General features: G+C 39.2%; 1 protein-coding gene across 1 annotated transcript; it reads left to right on the top strand.

Annotated features, from left to right (window-relative positions):
- Window positions 1-483: 483 nt before the first annotated feature.
- LOC146583908 (uncharacterized) lies at window positions 484-18,949 on the top strand. Its single transcript, XM_085279008.1, has 9 exons — window positions 484-502; window positions 1,545-1,571; window positions 5,113-5,214; window positions 12,108-14,154; window positions 14,340-14,476; window positions 14,566-14,788; window positions 14,907-16,089; window positions 16,279-16,415; window positions 16,502-18,949. Exon 4 carries the CDS (start codon window positions 12,165-12,167, stop codon window positions 12,909-12,911), a length of 747 nt encoding a protein of 248 aa, XP_085135134.1. The 5' UTR covers window positions 484-502; window positions 1,545-1,571; window positions 5,113-5,214; window positions 12,108-12,164; the 3' UTR covers window positions 12,912-14,154; window positions 14,340-14,476; window positions 14,566-14,788; window positions 14,907-16,089; window positions 16,279-16,415; window positions 16,502-18,949.
- Window positions 18,950-20,641: the final 1,692 nt, after the last annotated feature.

Genomic DNA, 20,641 nt, shown 5'->3' with positions numbered 1-20,641 from the left:
TCACATATGAAGCAGAGAAAACCAAACCAGAGCTATCTGTTCTAATGTGAGAAGATGCTGGTCTCTAATACCCAGCTGTGGAAGCCCTGATACGAAGAACTACCATCAAGCATTTATAGTATCAAGTATCATTTGTGATTGTTGCATGCTTTGAAACTGTGATGTTATCATTTGATCAAGTGTGCAGTGCGAGCAAATCATTGCTTGTGGGATCTGCTGTGTTATGTAATAGCACCAAAGTATTAGAGCTTTACGTTAATGAGGAATTTCTGTGGCTTATTGCAGATCGATAAAACGACACATCACCTTAATAAAGACAGAAATCTTTAATAAGGTGCAGAAAGAGAAGATCGGGTGTTTATAGTAAACAAAGAATTTAACTTTTTTTTTTCACTACAGATTGTGATGCAGTATTGACTCTGATGCTGATTTCAGTTGTCTCATTCTGTATTTTTGTTCTTTTGTTACAGAGTGAAACAGAACTTCGGTTTTGCCTTTGCTGGTAAGTAAGCAGCAATTGTAACTGCAGTAATATGACATTGTCACTGTGTAACATGTTTAGCAACTTACCTAACGTAGTTTGGTTTTTGTGACATTACCATTTATTGATGGGCAAAAACAAATGGTCAGAATGTATACCTTGTAGCAGCAAAGGCCCCACACATGACCTCTGACTGTCCCTGAAGTTTAACAGGCCATTTGTGTCTGATTTTTATGTTTGAACACAAACAACTGTTTTTATACAGTTGTTTGTGTTCTCCGTTTGTTTGTGGATTTACGTAGCAGAGCACCACAGTTGTTGCTTTATATCTTCATTCATATTCTGCTTATGTATTACATTAAAGTCAGACCACTATAGAAGTATTTTTGCCTGAGTGAACAGAAGTGGTAGGTTAAACATTTAAGCAATAATAAAAAACTGAGAGAACCAGAGTTGTGAGTAGGCAATGTTGTGTATGTTAAAGCCTGTGTGTAGTTTATATACAATAAGTTTAAATCAGTTTCTTAATAATTTGCTTGATACAATGTGTTTAAAATTTTATATAAAAGGGAAATATTGCAAAATACAAAAAGATTCCTGCCAACAGGTACAATGGAAGGACTTTTTATTATAATTTTTGTAATTGCAAAATGGTGTGTCACTGTTGTTACTATAACATGTCAGAATTTACATGTATTTTAGGATTTACATATTCAGATCAGAACTAAAACCTAATGAGGTTTTCCGTTGATTCTAACAGTTGTGGTTTTTCCACACTTTATTAAACACTGACTTGTGATAGAAAATGATGGAGCTAAAAAGCCATAATCTGTACCAACAAATATTGGTGCCTCTTCTTTGCACTTCTGTAGTATGCATGCCTTTATTACACATGTTATCACCATGTTTGTCCTCTTCAGACTACAGTGAATTCATAAAGGCTTGGAGAAACTGAGGATTTTACTAGTTATTTCATGTCACAGTAAATTGGATTGTGTGTGTGAAGAGGTTCAACAGTGTAAGTCATTAAACAGTGATCTGATGTGTTGTTTCCTTTCTCTAGGATACTGATCTGATCGTCACAAGTCTGGTAAGTAAAGGTTTTGTCTGCGGTACAGTGCTGAGAAAGGTCTTTCTTCTTTGCAGATTTATTTTGTTTATGCTTTTTTCACATGTTTCAAATCATCTAACAAGGATGACCTGGATAAATACAAAAAGCAGTTTTAAAGTGATGATTTCATTTTTGAACCAGAACAACCTGGTCTAATGTAAAAACATGTTGGTCTCTAATACCCAGCTGTGGATGCCCTGATAGCAACAATTACCATCAAGCATTTACAGTAACTGGTAATGACTGGTTTACATCACTGGTTGATTTTGGTCCACTATAATTTCAGAATTGTCATAATTAGATCCAAACAGGACAGGCAAAAAAAGAAAAGAAAAAAGTCTTAATTAAGGCCCAATATAGGGTTTTCAAGTTATGCCAAGTATCTTAATTTCATTAAAGTCCAGACTGATTCGTTTACACCATGTGTTTTGTTTCATTCATTCAATTGGACTTGCTTGTGTGCTTCAGATCCTAAGTGTGATTAAACTTAAGCCCAGGACCTGATGAGTTGATGGTCCTGAAGTAGTAAAGGAACTCTGGGACATCACAGTAACAGCACCATGTTTGACTTTAATGCTGGTGTTTTTCTCTCACTATAGATGATTCAGTTTAGTGCAGTTAGTCAGCACAGCTCTTGGTTATCATCGAGATATTATTATTCTTGTATTTTGCTCGTTTGTGTTGTTGTGTTGCACATCTCTGTTGCTTGTGGGGCTCGCACACAAGAATTTCACTCGCATGTGCTGTGCCAGTGTGCCTGCACATGTGATGTGACAATAAAAGTGATTTGATTTGATTTGATTAGGCAACTTGTTTTTGCCTGTTCAGCTACAACATCTGGGAGGGTTTCTGTTTTCTGAGGTCTCCAGATCCTTAGAAATCTCTTTGTAAACCTTTACAGAACTATATGTGTTTGTTTCACATTAGATCAGCTCACGACTAGCAGTTTAGGGACAATTAAATATTCACATAGGGCAGGGGTCTCAAACTCCACTCTTCAAGGGCCGGTGTCCTGAAGCTTTTCCATGCGTCCCTGTTACAAAACACCTGAATAACATTTGTAGGTCATTAGTGAGAGTATAGAATTTGACTGTGTGCTGAAGTGGCATCCCCTAAGACTACTCAAATTTAAGTAATTTAAGTGTTTGGAAAAATGTACTTCTAAAAGTACTTTCATTGCATCATGTTCATTCACTCATGAGCTGCTATAACATGAATCAAATGGCTGAATTACCACCTCAGCATGCAGTCACGTTCTGTAGAGTTTTGCTAATGACCTACTAATGTTATTCAGGTGTGTTGCAACAGGGACACATAGAAAAGTTTCTGGACACCAGGCCTTAACGACCAGAGTTTGAGACCACTGGTGGTAGGGCATGGTGGATTTCAAAAGCTTCTTCCCTTAAATCACTGCCTAAAAACTGCTTTTTGTAATTTGTCATAATGACTTGCAAAGTATAGGTGGGATGAAAACATAAACATAAGAGATTTTATAGTGGCCTGATATTTTTATCAAGGCTGTTTTTTGAAAATAATCCTGGCCTAATTTACAAAAGATGAACTGTCTGAAAGTTATGTTTGTTTGTTTGTTTAAGAAATGTGGGAATGTCCAGCAAAGATCTTACATGCAACAGCTCAGATACAGCACTCACTTCTGTTCTTTTTATCATGAAATGATCTACAAAGAAATTATCATCATACTAAATTTTGCTAATTAGGCCTTTATATCAGCTATGATAAGTTTATTATAGATTTAGTGTAGTGCTTATTGCTGTGTATCAAACATGCCCCAAATGTGACTGAAATATGTAGAAACTGCTGTGTAGAAACTAGCTGTCTCCAAATTTCTCATTTTGCCAAAATTCATACAGAGTGGCCTGAAACTGTCTGCTGTAACCTCAGTGTGTTGGTTTTGTTGGACCATATAATATTTACAGTAAGTTACTGTAGCAGCACGTCTTGGTTTGAGTTTATAGACTTAGTTTATTGTTTTAATAGAATGTAAAAATGTCCTTATAACAGTTCCACCATCATTTGTTAAACATTGTCATTCTGTTCACTCGAATAATTTACTGTAGACATCTTTAGTATTTAAAGCCCTACATGTACTGTATTTTTGAGATTATAAGGCATAATGTCAATAAACAAGCCTGTTTTTAAGGCAGATTAAGCCAAACAAAACAGTCAGATAAGTCAAACTTTATTCAAGTCATTCACAAACAACTCTCAACACTGTTCAGTTGTAACACATAAAATACAGAACAATACACTCACTTTTTCAGTTCATTCCTCATCTACAAATCCATCAAACTCTTCATGGGTTGATCAGTTTGAAATCTGCTTCTTAAGCATGTCTCTTAACACGTGCCAGGTCCTTGTACACACACCATAATGTTATGTTGAAGCACCGTACGAATTACTCTGCGAGGTGCTGACTATGGTAGCCATAATGCTCTGACAATACATCAAGCAGCGCAGCTTTGTAGCTTACCGAAGTATTACTAAAATATTTGACAGAATTTTGAGCGCTGTGTACCACAGAAATCCCGTTCTAGGTCAGTAAGCATAACCAGAATCGATACGCTAGGCACATTGTATGTTTTTGAGATAATGACAGGATTTTAGGTGTGCCATATAGTCTGAAGAATATGGTAAATCCAAGCATGTTGGAAATATGACTAATTCCATGCCTTTTGTGTCTTACAGGTGACCTGCTGCAGAAGATCCTCTCTCTCTCTATCATTATAAGCAATTCTGTCTATCCTATCACTCTCCCAACTCTATCTAATTTGAAAGCCATTCTATCTTGTATCCCTCTATCCCTACTGCTCTATCTAATTTGAAAGCCATTCTATCTTGTATCCCTCTATCCCTACTGCTCTATCTAATTTGAAAGCCATTCTATCTTGTATCCCTCTATCCCTACTGCTCTATCTAATTTGAAAGCCATTCTATCTTGTATCCCTCTATCTCTACCGCTCTATCTAATTTGAAAGCCATTCCATCTTGTATCCCTCTATCTCTACTGCTCTATCTAATTTGAGAATCCAAGTTTTGAGAATCCTTTCAGAATCCAATTTTCAGAAATCCAAGTTACCAGAACTTGATCTATCTGTTACAGAATTCTGAGAGATCTCTGCTCTCACTGCTCTTTCTTTCCTGTCATTAAGCTCTCTCACATTCAGTCATTTTGCTGGAAATTACAAGTTGAATATACAGTAGCAGAATTACAGTACAGTAGAACTTATAGTAGAAACTACTTACACAGCCCTACATTTGTCATTTTAATTTTGCATTAGACTTTAGTTTGGACTGCTAGTTTGGCTTACTTTGATCAATTGTATAAAATATCACCTTTTTATAAGTTTATTTGTAATAAGATAATCTGGTTATTTTGTAATACATACATTCAGATAAATAATAAATTAGATCCAGTCTGTTAGTCTGTTTCATTGGCTATAAGATTTGACTGCAAGTTTATAGTATTATTATTTAAGGACAAACCCATTTTGTCACTCAGTGTAAGTATTCAGTCAGTATTGTCATCGAGAAGCACCTGAGGACTTCCTGTTTCCTGACTGCTGCAGAACATCCAGCTGAAGAAACCCCGTTTCTAAAAGAGGTACAATAAAACGCACCAAATTGTTTCCAGAGAACTTTGAATTTCCTTTGTTTTGAGTTTGGAGTACAAATCAGCTTTTTAACATCTATTCATATATTCATAAAAACATTTTATAGTATAATAGTACATTTCTCAGATTTAACAGTAACTTAAGGAGTTATAAGTTTTTCTGTGTTTCAAGGTTCAGTTTTGTTTATATTTGTGTATAACCACATATAAGCTCCAGATTGTACTTCAGCAAAATGCCAAGAAAAAGTCAAAGGTCGCAGTCCCAGAAGCTTAGATGGCAAAAGCAGAAAGAACAGGTGAATGTTTCTCAGAGCAGTGAGCAGGTAAAGGTGTGTGTTTCAGCTTTTCCCAGCACAGAAGTGCAGAGCAGTGTTCAGACAGCCACAGTGTCTTATGCAGATGTGGTAAAGAGAAGTGTTCCCTCAGTGTCTGTCCCAGAGCCTGGAGTTATGCAGGTAATCCAGACTAAACCCCAGCTAACTGTACAAACACAGCATGATGGAGAGATAGCCACAGTGTCTTATGCAGATGTGGTAAAAAGAAGTGTTCCCTCAGTGTCTGTCCCAGAGCCTGAAGTTATGCAGGTAATCCAGACTGAACCCCAGCTAACTGTACAAACACAGCATGATGGACAAGCTCCAGTACAGTCTCATGTACAGGTTACAAACAGTGAAAGTCCACGAGTGAGTAGCGTCTGTGCTTCCCGAAGCCAGGCTTCTCCTAGGTATGGAAAGTACCGGAATCAGCAATGCATGGCTAACAGTTTGGTTTTCCTGTCATTCTTACACGAGGATGAATTTATTACCAGAGCAGATCTAAACCGTGTGTTGGACAAAGGCCATGCCGTCTATTCAGATGCCAGACTGAGGTTTGTGAACAGTGTGTTTCTAGCCTGCGATGAACTTCCTTCAGTTGTTACCAGCCGCAGACACGAGTATCAAGTCGACATGTCTCAGTTTGCTCATTACGGCACATTTGATGGTACAGATCACTTTCCGAGCCTTGAACAGGGACTACAGTGTTTGGCTTCAGACGTTCGCTATGCTTTGCTAGTCATGGGAGGAACAGTCATCGCTGTTAGCAGGCTGACTTCAGGTGAATATGCATATTTTGACCCTCACCCACGTAAGTCTACTGGTATGCCATTGTCGCTAAGTATAAGTGGTGGAACTGCAGTTATGTTGAAGTTCACACGTCTTAATGACATGATTGACAGGATCAAACGTTTGTACCGAATGTTTAGCATCGCACCAAGCTGCACTTATGAGCTACAGCCCATCGAGTTTCACAGTGAAAACGCTGCTGACCAAAGAGATGCTGATGAAAACAGACAAACGGCTACAACTGTCCCAGCACCAGCTTTAAATGAACCTGAATTTGAAACCCCAAAGTCCACTGAGCAGACACCGAACACTGTGGCCGACACTTTAGCTACTGAAGTGATGTCATCCAGAGTGGATTATTCAAATGAGCCAGCTGCTGAGCTGAACAATCGTCCTTCTGATTATTTAGAAATAGAAACCTCTGCATCTTCTGTAAGAGACACTCAGGTAACATCAGATTCTGTTCCTCAGAATGATTCAAACAGTGCCTCCAGTTCAACTAAGATAACACAGGAACTCTCAGATAAACTGCTGAAATATAGTAAACATGAAAGGCAAAAAATGAGGAGAAGATTATTGACCCAACAAAAGCTACCACAGAGAAAGGAAAATCAGAAGACGAAAGAAAGGCAGATGTACAGGTTTGATGAAAGCTTCAAGACAAAGAAAAAAAACTCAACTAAGAAGTGTAATGATCCTGATCACAGACAGAAAAAGAGCATGTACAAAAATGAACTGTATAAATTAAATGCTACCTATAAGGAGAAACAGAGAGAACATTTCAGAAGAACCTATAGAGAAAGTGCTAAAATAAGAGAGAAAAAAAGAGAATGTGTCATAAGGATGTATAAAGACGATTCTTTATTCCGAGAAAAGCAGAAGGAACGTATGAGAAAAACATATAAAGAATCTTATAGACAATTTCCTATGTTTAGAGAACAGCAGAAGGAACGTATAAGAAGAAATTACAGAACTTGTGCTGAATTCAGAGAAAAACATAAAGCTTACATGAGGTCATATGTATATAACCTATATAAAAAAAGCGAAGATTTTAAACAGAAAAAACGATCTTATCTGACTAAGCGTTATGGAGAAGAAAAACAATTTCAGCAACAACACAAGGACAATATGAGAGAACGAATGAGAGTAAAATATTGGAACGGTTTTTCTTTCAGACAGATGCATAATATCAGATGTGCAATGAATATAAAACGGAAATATCGCCAGATGCATCGACCAGCTGAGACTTTACAGTGTCATCCAGAGAACACTTTAATGAATGAGGCCATATCTCGTTTCAGATCAAACATTAAGTCAGCACCATCTTATGTTTGTACTGTTTGTCTAAAAGCTTCTTTTCCTAATCAGGTAAAAATCTGCAAAAGAGAAAATTACTCAAAACACCAGACTGTAGCTCATCAGTGCCTAACTGGTAAATTTGTTCATGTGTGTGATGAAGCATGTCATGATCACTGCAGCTTTCCTGTTGAGAGAAAAAAAGAGTATATCTGTCACACATGTCACAGTTCCCTCAAAAGTGGATGCATGCCCAGGCTTGCTGCTGTTAATGGTTTAGAACTGCAGGATATTCCAGCTGAACTTTGTGATCTCAACATTCTGGAGAGACATCTGATTGCCAAATGCATACCATTTGCTAAGATTATTCCTCTTCCAAAGGGGAGACAGAGACTCATACGTGGTAATGTGGTGTGTGTACCATCTGAGGTCCAACAAACAGTTGACAGTTTACCGAGGATCAGAAGCCAATCACAGATCATGAGGATAAAGCTGAAAAGACGACTGTGCTACAAAGGCCATCAGCTGTTCCAGACTGTCACCTGGTCTAAACTCATTCAAGCTCTGCGTAAACTGAAACAAATTCATCCACAGTACACAGATATTATTATCAGAGATGATGCATTGCTTTGTGATCCAACGTTACCTGATGATGACAGCAGTGATGAAGCCAGCATGGCAAGTGATGATTATAATGAAGCAGATTTAATGGAAATTGACAACTATGAAAAAGATGCCCTTTTGTGTGAAAGTGAGTCTCAAAGTGACCAAGATATTAATATGCAATCCTGTGATGAACAACCAGAGGAACAAAATCCAGATGAACCAGAAAGTGATTTGAACAATGGAGGTTTTGCTCTAGAAAGTTGTCTGCAGCCTGTAGACATTTCAGAAGAGATTCTCTGTTTCACTGATAACACATATTGTGTGGCTCCTGCAGAAAGAAACAATCCTGTTAGCTTCTTCAGAACTCCTCATTTGGAAGCCATGGCATTTCCTGTGCAGTTTCCTACTGGTCAGAATACACTGGATGAAAAGAGACGTCTTAAACTCACACCAAGTGCTTACTTCAAGTCAAGGCTTTTCAACATTGATGCAAGATTTGCTAAAGACACAAATTACCTGTTTTTCTCACAGTTTGTCACTGAAATACACTTGGCTAATTCCAGCATGACAATACAGCTAAGGAAAGGTAAAACTATGACCAAAGATGGACGCAAAATCACATCAGGAATGTTACAAAGTAAGACAGAAGTAGAGAAGCTGGTAAGAAATAAAGATGCAATCAGATTTATGCAGCCACTCAGAGGAACTCCAGCTTACTGGCAGAAAACTACCAGAGATCTATTCAGCATGGTTCGCCAAATAGGAACACCTCAGTTCTTTGTCACTTTCTCTGCTGCTGAGATGAGATGGCCTGAAGTGATTCAAGCAATAAAGAGACAGCAAGGTGAAGAGGTTGATTTTGAAGCCCTGGACTGGTCAGAAAAGTGTGAAATTCTAAGATCAAATCCAGTAACCACCATGCGAATGTTTGATAAACGTGTTGAGGCTTTGTTCAGAGATTTGCTTTTTTCTCCTGCACAGCCCCTTGGTGAGATCATTGATTACTTTTACAGAGTTGAGTTCCAGCACAGAGGTAGTCCACATATACACATGTTGCTGTGGATTCGAGAAAAGGTAGAAGCAGATGTGGATGACGACCAAACTGTCTGTGACTTTGTTGACAGATACATCTCAGCTCAACTCCCTGATCCAGAAAAACAACCTGAACTGCACAAAAAAGTCACTGAGCTACAAAAGCACAGCAAAAACCACACAAAGACATGCTTTAAGAGTGTGAACTCTGGTTGTAGATTTGGGTTTCCCAAACCACCAGCCACAAGAACAATGATTGTGAGACAGGATGAGGATTCAGACACTGAAGCTGCAAAAGCCAAACTCAGACCTTTGTTGAACCTGCTGAAGGAACCTGAAGCTGCTTCCCTCACCATAGAGCAGATTCTGTCACGATGCAACTTGACAATGAATGAGTATGAACAATGCCTCCAAGACATAAACAAGAAAACAGCTCTGATTCTGAAACGTGACCCAAATGAGTGTTGGATCAACAATTACAACCCAGACCTGCTTGAAGCCTGGAACTCTAATTTAGATGTCTCATTCATTTTGAATGCCTATTCATGTATAGAATACCTCTGTAAATATATAACAAAGAAAGAATCTGGCCTCTCTGAATACCTGAAGACAGTTATTGACAACTCTGATAAGAACACCGTCAATGAGTGTGATGAAATGAGAGCTGTGATGCAGGCTTACTCAAAAAAGAGAGAAATCAGCGCACAGGAGTGTGTGACTCGAGTCTGTGGCCTAAAAATGAAAAAATGTTCCCGCAGTGTTGTATTTGTACCAACAGATGATAACCCAGTAAAAATGAGTCGGCCCATGAGCTTCCTGGAAAGCACAACACACGACAGTTGTAATATTTGGATGACAAGTTTGAGTGATAAATACAAATGCAGACCTGAGACCCCAGAATATGAGGAAATGTCACTGGCTGATTTTGCTGCCTTGTGCAGGTTGGTGAGTGGTCCAAATGAAGGAAAAGATGTGCTTCCTCTTCTAAACCAGCTTGGATTTGTACAAAGGCGAAAGAATGATAAACCAGCTATAATCAGATATTACCACTGTTCACAGGAAAAAGATCCTGAGCAATATTATGGTCGACTGTTGAGACTTTACCTTCCACACAGATCAGAGCAGGAACTGAAACCACAAGGGTTCCAAACCTATCAGTCCTTCTACAACTCAGGTTTTGTACGACTTCCATGTTCAGACCACAGTGAGTCTGTGAAAAGGGTTGTGAAAAGAAATAAAGACAAGTATGAGAAGAACTCTGAGGATATTGAGAGTGCACTGGAAGAGTTTGAACAAAATAGGGATGTTGTGATTGATGAATGGTGTAATCTTGCTCCTGAATCTGAAGTTGTGAGGCTGCAATGTGATGAGAATCTTCCTGAGAGACATTCTGATGATGAGAACGAACAGGAGAATGTCCCCGACTACAGTCGTCAGTCTGATGCTGTAACAGAGATCAGAGCCATCAGAGAACAACCTGCAGTAGATCCAGCCGTGGTACGTGTAATGTATCAGAATCTGAACCAGAAGCAGGCCTGCGTGTTCTATGCCATAAGAGACTGGTGTATTCAGCGAGTTTGTGGTTTGAACCCAGATCCATTTTTCTTCTATATCAATGGTGGTGCAGGAACTGGAAAGTCACATCTGATTAAGTGTATTCACTCTGAAGCATCAAAGATCCTGAGCAGACTGCCTGCTAATGCAGAAGAAGCTGACATATCAAATCCAACTGTTTTACTGACTTCATTTACCGGTACAGCAGCTTTTTCTATCAATGGCTCTACATTACATTCTCTACTGAAACTACCCAGGAGTCTGAAACCACCCATTCAAGGACTTGGTAACCAACTGGATGAAGTCAGATCTGAGCTGATGAATGCTGAAATTATTGTTATTGATGAGATTTCAATGGTTTCAAAACCCCTTTTTGCTTATGTGGATGCAAGACTGAAACAAATCAAAGGCACTCAGAGACCTTTTGGTGGAATGTCAGTTTTAGCTGTTGGAGATTTTTACCAGCTGCCACCAGTGCGACAGTCTAAACCTCTCTGTGTTTACGATCCAGAACAGATTGACCTATGGCAGGAACATTTTCAGATGATCACTCTAACCGAGATCATGCGTCAGAAAGATGATGTGGCCTTTGCAGAGATGCTGAACAGGATTAGAGTCAAAGAAAAGACAGATGAGCTTTCTCAGTGCGACAGAGATTTGTTGTCACAGGCTGTGACTGCACCAGAAGAATGTCCAACTGAGGTCTTACACATTTATGCCACCAACAAGAATGTGGAATCCCACAACACAGATACCCTGAAGAAGCTTCATTCAAACATCATAATCATCAATGCAGACGATTTCCAGAAGGATAAATGTACAGGCAGAATGGAACGAAGAGACAAACCATTTACAGGTGGGAGAAATGATTTACCTGACACTCTGAATGTTGCTGAAGGAGCTCGAGTCATGCTGACCAGAAACTTGGACACACTAAACGGTTTGGTCAACGGTGCTTTTGGTATACTGGTAAAGGTGGTGAGATCTGAAAATGATGGACACATAATTAAACTGGGGCTCAGGATGGACAACCGGCAGCCTATGAGACACAACCGCAGTGCTAATGCAGCTTCTGATGATCTGGTTTACATTGAGAGAGCAGAGGAGAGTCTGAAGTTTAAAGGAGCAGTACGCAGACAGTTTCCTGTAAAGCTAGCATTCGCTTGCACAATTCACAAAACTCAGGGTCTTACAACACAGACAGCTGTAGTTTCAATGAAGAACATTTTTGAACCAGGTATGGCTTACGTTGCTCTCAGCAGGGTGACGTCTCTCAGTGGACTCTATTTGCAGGACTTGGATGAGAAAAAGATTTACGCCAATCCCGAGGTAACTGCAGCGCTCCAAACCATGAGACAAGCCAGTGTTGAGGAAATGATGCCTCTTCTTCAGGTCAGAGAAACAGCCAGCAGACTTGACACTCTTACACTGATCCATCACAATACAGAGGGTTTGCCATCTCACATCAGTGACATCAAGAGTCATCATGAAATGTGTTTAGCAGATGTTTTGTGTCTCACTGAGTCTCACCTTCAAGGCTCCTTTGTTGCAGACAGTCTTCATTTGGACGGCTACACCATGTTCAAACGCAACAGACATGTGTCCTACACAAACTTTCCTAACATGGCCAGCAGAAGTGGTGGGGGAGTTGTTGTGTATTTGAGGAATCATTTTCAGGTTCAGGTAAAACAGTATCTGCATAATGTCACTGATCTTGAGTTTTTAGTGTTGAAGGTTCAGGCTCCATTCCCTGCACTCATTGCTGTTGTGTACAGACCCCCTGACTACAGTTTGACACCATTCATGCAAAACCTGGTAAGTCTTTTAGATTCACTTGAAATAATGGACTGTCACCCAATAATTGTGTGTGGAGATTTTAATGAGAACCAGTTGCAGAGTGGAAGAAAACAGATTCTGGAGCAGTTTCAGTCGAGAGGGTATTCACAGCTGATCACTTCTGGCACTACAGACAAGAACACCCTGCTTGACCTCATTTTTATTTCTCAGCCACAGAAATGTCTATATTCAGGTGTTCTGAGATCATATTACAGTTACCACAACCCTGTGTTTTGTGTCCTGTCCTCGAGCCAATCATGAAGTCGTCTGGTGAGTTTTGAAACAATTACAGATCATGTTTGTTACAGAGTTTACTGATTGTAGAGCATGAAAAATATTTTTCATTGAAAAAATTGTCTTCCCTACTCTGTCTGTAAGAAGACCCTTTCTTATTGCAATGTTATTAATCATTTCACCAAATCATTGCTGAACTTCATGCAGAGCAGAGAACATCTGCTATCATGCACCTCTGATCTGAAATGTGCTGCAACATTTATTAAACCAACATCATTTCTTTTATTCTCATGTTTTAAATGACTAAATCTTTTTACTGTGACGTATGTAGCTCAACAAACGAGATCTTCCCCTCCAAGGGCTTGAAAATATGAAATAGTAAATAAATAAATCCCACATAAATGCAGGTATTTATTATGGGTCACATGAATAAATACAGACAATTATATTTTCTTGATTATAGTAGCTTTTGTAGAATCAAAAGTTTTTGTGATGAATGAGTTTTTGCTTATCATGTTTTACAGGTAAAAAATGTCAAAAGTTATAAACTATCTTTAGGCTACCAGAGATGTCTATAATGATACATTATGTAGAGAAAAACATTAGTACAGCTTACAGAATATGTATAAAAACTGATTTAGAAGTAAATGGATAGTTTTCTGAAAGTTCCCGACTACAGTTTAACACCACCCACCCAGATCAGCCCCCAAGTGTCTATGTAATGCTGGTATGGTGTGTGAGTTTGACTTGGCCTTTATCCGGGTGGGTTTGGGTTTGGGTGGATAAAGGCCAAGTCAGAATTCTCTGAGCAGCTGGAAAAAGCTGCTAATAAACAAAGACATCAAAAAGTGTGGGCTTTAGGTGTAGCCCCCGCTTTCTGATGCACTAATTAGACTTAGTAACCGACACCCCATACCAGCATTACATAGACACTTGGGGGCTGAGCTGGGTGGGTGGTGTTATAAGCACGTGTTTTGTTAGATATATTTTTTCAGACACCATCTTCATGAACTGCTGAGCCAAACCTGATCCATCAGTGCTGGACTGCACAGATAACTACATGCCACAAGGAGACTGCTGTGTTATGAATTGCCATACCAGTGTTTCTTCAATGGAGAAGATGACACACCCATCACCTGACCTCCTGCCTGATCTGGAGACCATCATCATGCTACCACACTACACACCTCTGAGACCATCAATGATGACTCATACTGAGGAAACTGTATTTCCTGTCAGAGATGCTCAGTGATCCTCAGAGCAGAGAGCGGTATGATTCTTTATCTTTGATAAAAAAAAAATGTCAGTGTTTTTAATTCAATTAATTAATTAAAATCCTGTTTATTGCATAAATAATTCCACACTCAAATGATTATACTTGTTGACACTTTTTGAGTTTTAATTCACATTATGGATTACAAATCTATGCTTTTTCTACTCTGTCTCTCTGTGCAGGTATTGCTGTCTTCTGAGTTCTTCCGTGTCCCAACTGAGGCCTTCAAACCTCATTGCAGAGCTCATGTCTTTCCTCACCATCATGTGAGTGTGAGATTGCTCTGGATTCTGGTTATGTGGCCCGCAGCACCTATAAGGTATTTCAACATTGTTCATTGTATAACTTATTTGTAGTTTTTAGGGTTTCTACAGACAAAAAAAATGTTCCTTTTTCTGTATTTTTTAGAACAAGCTCGTCCAGTGTGCCTGCATTCCAGCTTCTTAGACTCTACGCAAGTGGACAGAGTATCAGTGTTTGGCCACTCTTACAGACACTGACTTCTGTCAATTCACTTCTACTGATCGGGCACCTCACTCCAGGAAGACAGAGGGCTGCAAGCCTGTCATCATTTCCAGTGTGGCTTTGTATTCTTGGGGTAGCATCAGATTTTTCCCACAAATATTCAAAGGTAACACTTGTTTTAAGCTTAGTTATTAAATCAAAAGTCTTCCCTTGTGTCATGTCTGTGAAGGTTCTCATGATGTCCTTTGATGTAGTCTCTCTCTTCACTTGCATACCCACTACAGAGGCAGTGGAGACTGTCAGAAAACGACTGCAAGAAGACAGCTCCTTGGAAGACAGGACCAACTTCACACCCGATCAGATCTGCACACTGTTAGACCTCTGCCTCACCACTACATATTTCAAATACAACGAGGGTTTCTACAGACAAAAACATGGCTGTGCCATGGGTTCCCCTGTGTCACCTGTTGTAGCCAACCTTTACATGGAGGAAGTGGAAAGGAAGGCTCTTGGCTCTTTCAAAGGAAGAGTACCCAGCCACTGGTAGAGATATGTAGACGACACCTGGGTCAAAATCAAAAGGCAAGAAGTGGAATCCTTCACTGCGCACATTAACGCCGTGGATAAAAACATCAAGTTCACCAGGGAAGACACAAAGGACGACTGTTTGCTTTTCCTGGACTGCGCTGTGCACATTGAAGAGAACGGCAAACTCAACATCGAAGTTTACTGGAAGCCCACACACACGGACCAGTACCTCCTCTTTGACTTCCATCACCCTCTGGAACACAAACTTGGAGTAATTAGGACACATCCCCCCCCGGGCAGAACATGTTCCCTCTAAGCCTGAAGGGAAAAAGAAGGAACACACACATGTAAAGGAAGCACTCAAAACGTGTGGCTATCCTAATTGGGCGTTTATAAAGTCAGCAAAGATGCACAGAAGAGAACATCAGATACCAGCGAGGGAGGATAAGAAAGACAGATGCAACAACATTGTCATCCCCTATGTACTAATTAGACTTAGTAACCGACACCCCATACCAGCATTACATAGACACTTGGGGGCTGAGCTGGGTGGGTGGTGTTAAAAGCACTTGTTTTGTAGATATATTTTTTCAGACACGGCACAGTCTCCTTTGTGGCAAAACCTTCAAACTTCACCATCCTCAGCTGAAACAACAACATCTTAACACCATCTTCATGAACTGCTGAGCCAAACTTGATCCATCAGTGCTGGACTGCACAGATAACTACATGCCACAAGGAGACTGCTGTGTTATGAACTGCCATACCAGTGTGTCTTCAATGGAGAAGATGACACACCCATCACCTGACCTCCTGCCTGATCTGGAGACCATCATCATGCTACCACACTACACACCTCTGAGACCATCAATGATGACTCATACTGAGGAAACTGTATTTCCTGTCAGAGATGCTCAGTGATCCTCAGAGCAGAGAGCGGTATGATTCTTTATCTTTGATTTAAAAAAACAAATGTCAGTGTTTTTTAATTCAATTAATTAATTAAAATCCTGTTTATTGCATAAATAATTCCACACTCAAATGATTATACTTGTTGACACTTTTTGAGTTTTAATTCACATTATGGATTACAAATCTATGCTTTTTCTACTCTGTCTCTCTGTGCAGGTATTGCTGTCTTCTGAGTTCTTCAGTGTTCCAACTGAGACATTCAAACCTCACTGCAGAGCTCATGTCTTTCCTCACCATCATGTGAGTGTGAGATTGCTCTGGATTCTGGTTATATGGCCTGCAGCACCTATAAGGTATTTCAATATTGTTCATTGTATAACTTATTTGTAGTTTTTAGGCCTTAACACAAATAAAATGTTCCTTTTTCTGTATTTTTTAGAATAAGCTCGTCCAGTGTGCCTGCATTCCAGCTTCACAGAAAAGAACATCAGACACCAGCGAGGGAGGATAAGAAAGACAGACACAACAACATTGTCATCCCCTATGTAGCCGGTGTATCAGAAAAACTCAGGAGAGTTTTCTCCAAATACGACATCCCAGTGTACTTCAGACCCAGTAACACACTCAGACAGAAACTGGTTCACCCGAAAGACAAAACTCCTAAACACAAACTTAACAATGTGGTGTACGCTGTACAGTGCAGCGAGGAATGCCCAGACTTCTACATCGGAGAGACCAAACAGCCACTTCACAAGCACATGGCACAACATAGAAGAGCCACCTCCACGGGACAAGACTCAGCAGTTCATCTGCATCTAAAGGACAAAGGTCAGTCTTTGAGGATGCCAATGTTCACATTTTGGACAGATGGAGGAGTGAAAGAAGCCATTTACGTCCACTGTGAGCGACCATCTTTAAACAGAGGCGGTGGTTTATGACACCAACTGTCTGCCATCTATAATCCAGTTTTGAGTTCCCTCCCCAGACACCGTAACGTCCACTCACATCCTGGGAGTGGGCGTGGGTGATTTCCTGACCTCGGGAAATCACATGATAGGGTGGGGCCAGGTTTCACAATGAGCTCACCCGAAACCCTGGCTGATTGGGACCCACACCCACTTTCACACCTTGGCTCATGTGATTAGGTAGAGGATCATCAGGGGGTTCTTTGTCCCTCTTTGGGGGGAAACTCCCACTGGGTTTAAATCTGGGACTCTCCACCATTGACCCTTAGAACTGAAGAAGCTTCTCGGATGAGAGGTGAAACGTCTTCAAGGAACTCAAAGAAGTCCAGACGCTTTTCTTTCCAAGCTCCTTAGACTTCACTTGTGTTAATTACATTTTATTTGTTGTTGTTTTCTTTTAGATTTATATGCAGTGATTGGATGTGGTGGAGCTTTGTTAACCGTGTGGAAAACATCTGTTTGTGATGATATTTACAATGAGGCTTTAAGGTGACAGTTTCCATGTAATTTCAATCCTCTTACTAAGCAAAAACATGTTTGCAATTAACATATTTTTTCAGTTTTGTCTTTTGGATTTATGGTTAACATTCCTCTGTGACAGCAAATACTAAACTGGTCCAAGTAACCAGCATATCATTGGTCAAAGGCAAAAAGGACCACATGTCACACTAGCAATGAATTTTTGACTGTGTTTGTGTTAGTATAGAGTAGGTCTAACAGTGGTTTTCCACATCTGCTCTAATATATATAGATAATGGGTTAGACATATAAAGTCATTTTGAAAAGTCCATAAAGGTCATTTATATGTGTTCCTCTTTATCATTTTATATCAGGTCAAACAGCAGACTTGAGTTTTGATCAGGGTAGAACCATAACATTCATGCTAATGGTTCTACTGTTTACAGTTACTTTATGATGGATTTCACCCTGGTCACAGCACTATCTGAAAAGCTGTTAGAGGTAAAGTTAAGCCAATTAATACCTCATCATAAGTCACTGTCTAACGCAGGGCAGTGATTATTATTCACTGTAATTTATTCCACAACAATGTTCTTTATTTGATTCTTTAAATATGCACATCGATTGTTTAGCTGTGTGACTCTCCACACCTGAAATATATCACAATGTGGACTTCATTTCGACAGTATTTTGTAGATTGGTACCATATTTATCATCGAATCATCTTGTGCATTTATTAACTAAATGTTGTTTGGTTTTTTTTTGTTTGTTTGTTTGGGGTTTTTATGTTGCCATTTTTACATTTCACCAACTGTGTAAATTCTGCAATTTTACCTTGGTTTTGTTTCACATCAGTTTATCTGCTGGCTGGTATTCCTGTCTTCCTTCTCTCACCCCAACCGGTCGCAGCAGATGGCCGCCCCTCCCTGAGCCTGGTTCTGCTGGAGGTTTCTTCCTGTTAAAAGGGAGTTTTTCCTTCCCACTGTCGCCAAAGTGCTTGCTCATAGGGGTCATATGTCATATGATTGTTGGGTTTTTCTCTGTATCTATGAAGCGCCTTAAGGTGACTTTTGTTGTGATTTCTTGCTATATAAATTGAATTGAATTGGTTTTCTTTCTTTTCTAATGTTTCTGGTCATTTTTCACAGTTAAACAAGTAACTTTGAGGTTACTTCATCGTTTTCAGCTGTTATCTGTATAAATTTTTTTCCTAATAATTACATTTCTGCAAAATTATAGCAGTTCTGGTAAGTTGTAATATTTCTGCCAAGTTATTAATTTTTTAATCAATTATTACATTTCTGCTAAGTTGTAGCTTCTGGTAAACTACAACATTTCTGCTGAATTGTTATGTTTCTTCTAAGTTATTGCATTTCTGCTAAGTTATTACATTTTTGCTAACTTGATGTTCTTCTGCAAAGTTATTAAAATTTCAACAACTTTTTAAACACTGACTTTGATTTCTTCAGCTTCTTCAGCTATTTTCAACTATTTTCAGCAGACAGCTTCAGCTTTACAGTTTCCTCTAAGTGATTGCAGTTCTGCTAAGTTATTCCATTTTAGCAAAGTTCCTTTGCTTCTGCAAAGTTTTTACAATTTCTGCAACTTTTCAGCTTTTTCAGCTACTTTTTGCATACAGCTTCAGCTTTAAGCATCCACACTGCATTTTCGCAGGAAATGCAAATTTTTCTAGTTCTTTATTATTATTCCGGGTGTTTCCGTACACTTTTCGCCGTTAAACTACTTCCACAATTTTCAGCCGATTTTCACCATTCAAATTTTAAACTATTCAGCTATTTTTGCTAATTCCTGCTATGATTTTTGCTATTTTTAACTATTATACTTTTTAAAATATTCCACTTTTTTCCTTTAATTTGTCCCATTGAAATGAATGGGAAACTTCAGCAATTCTGCTAAAATTTGCTTGTTTTCGAAACTTAACTACTTCCTCATATTTTCACCTAGAACAACCATTCAAACTTTAAAATGTTCACAAATTATTGGGCTATTCAGGTATGATTCAGCTTTTTTAAATCTTTTACTGTTTTACTTTTATGCCTCTTAAAGTTTTGAGTTGCAAAATTGTGATTTTTCACAAAATACATGTGTTGTTATGGTTGCTATGCTCTTGGCTTCCAGTGTGCCACTGAAGGTTTTGCAATTTTCACTTCATGTCCGAACAACTTCCTGCTACTTGCTCAATTTTCACTCAACTTCCACAAATTATACATCAAAACGTAGGTATTTTTGCTGGCTTTCAGAAAATGTCACCATCATTGTTGTGGGATTTATAGAATTTTTGCAAATCTCCTCAGACTAACACAAGGTCAGAAAACTCTCCATATAAAGTGAATGGAGAGCTTGTTCAAAATCACCGCTGGATTTCTGTAATGAGAGGCATATTCGAATCGTCATATCTCCTTAACGAAGCAAAGTTAAGACATGAGGCTTGTCCCCGAATATCTTCAGACACCCCTGACGCTCACAATTCAAGAATTTCTTTCTCACCTATTACCGTTCTGAAATGAGTTGGACTTGTTTGAGGGTAGGAAATTCGTCCTTCGCTCAGATTTCTTCAGATTTCAAACTGTGGAAATGAACCACTTTTTTCTCTCGTCATAACTTTTTGTTGGATTTCCACAGAGACCTGAAAATTTCCATGATTGTTCACCAAAGCCTGCTGTCTCTTACGGTGAAAGAATGATATCGATACTCCAAATAGATTTCGAGTTAGAAAGCGTTGTTTGAGGGCAAGTCAAGGCAGTTTTTGCTTCGCTCTACTCAGTTATGGTGCATTAGAAGTCAAATATCTTTAATAATTCATATTTTAATGATAAATTGTAAACACTGGAAGATTCCCCCATCTCTTCTGAACAAAACAGTGTAAGAATGACCGCTCTAGCCCCTACGGTTTGGAAATTATGGTCATTTGTTTGAGGGGAGTCCTCACTATGAGTAATAGGCTGCAATAATCCTGTGCCTCTCTGTGCTGCGTGTGTAAAAAGAGGTACATGTTTTGGCGGGAAAAAGTACACAGGCTCTCTGATTGGTGGATTCAAATTCAGCAGCTCCCAGGCTGACCTAGAAACTTACTTCTCTCTCCCTGTGCATTTTTTTGCTGATTTTTTCATTTAACAAGTATATTTGAGGGACCC

Source organism: Mchenga conophoros, linkage group LG1 (genome assembly GCF_057382185.1).
Source record: "Mchenga conophoros isolate Kocher_MC1m ecotype Shallow Benthic linkage group LG1, M_conophoros_male_GT1.1, whole genome shotgun sequence".
NCBI classification, from domain to species: domain Eukaryota; kingdom Metazoa; phylum Chordata; class Actinopteri; order Cichliformes; family Cichlidae; genus Mchenga; species Mchenga conophoros.
The sequence above is the reverse complement of the archived record's forward strand: the minus strand, read 5'-3'. Positions and strand labels throughout refer to the sequence as shown.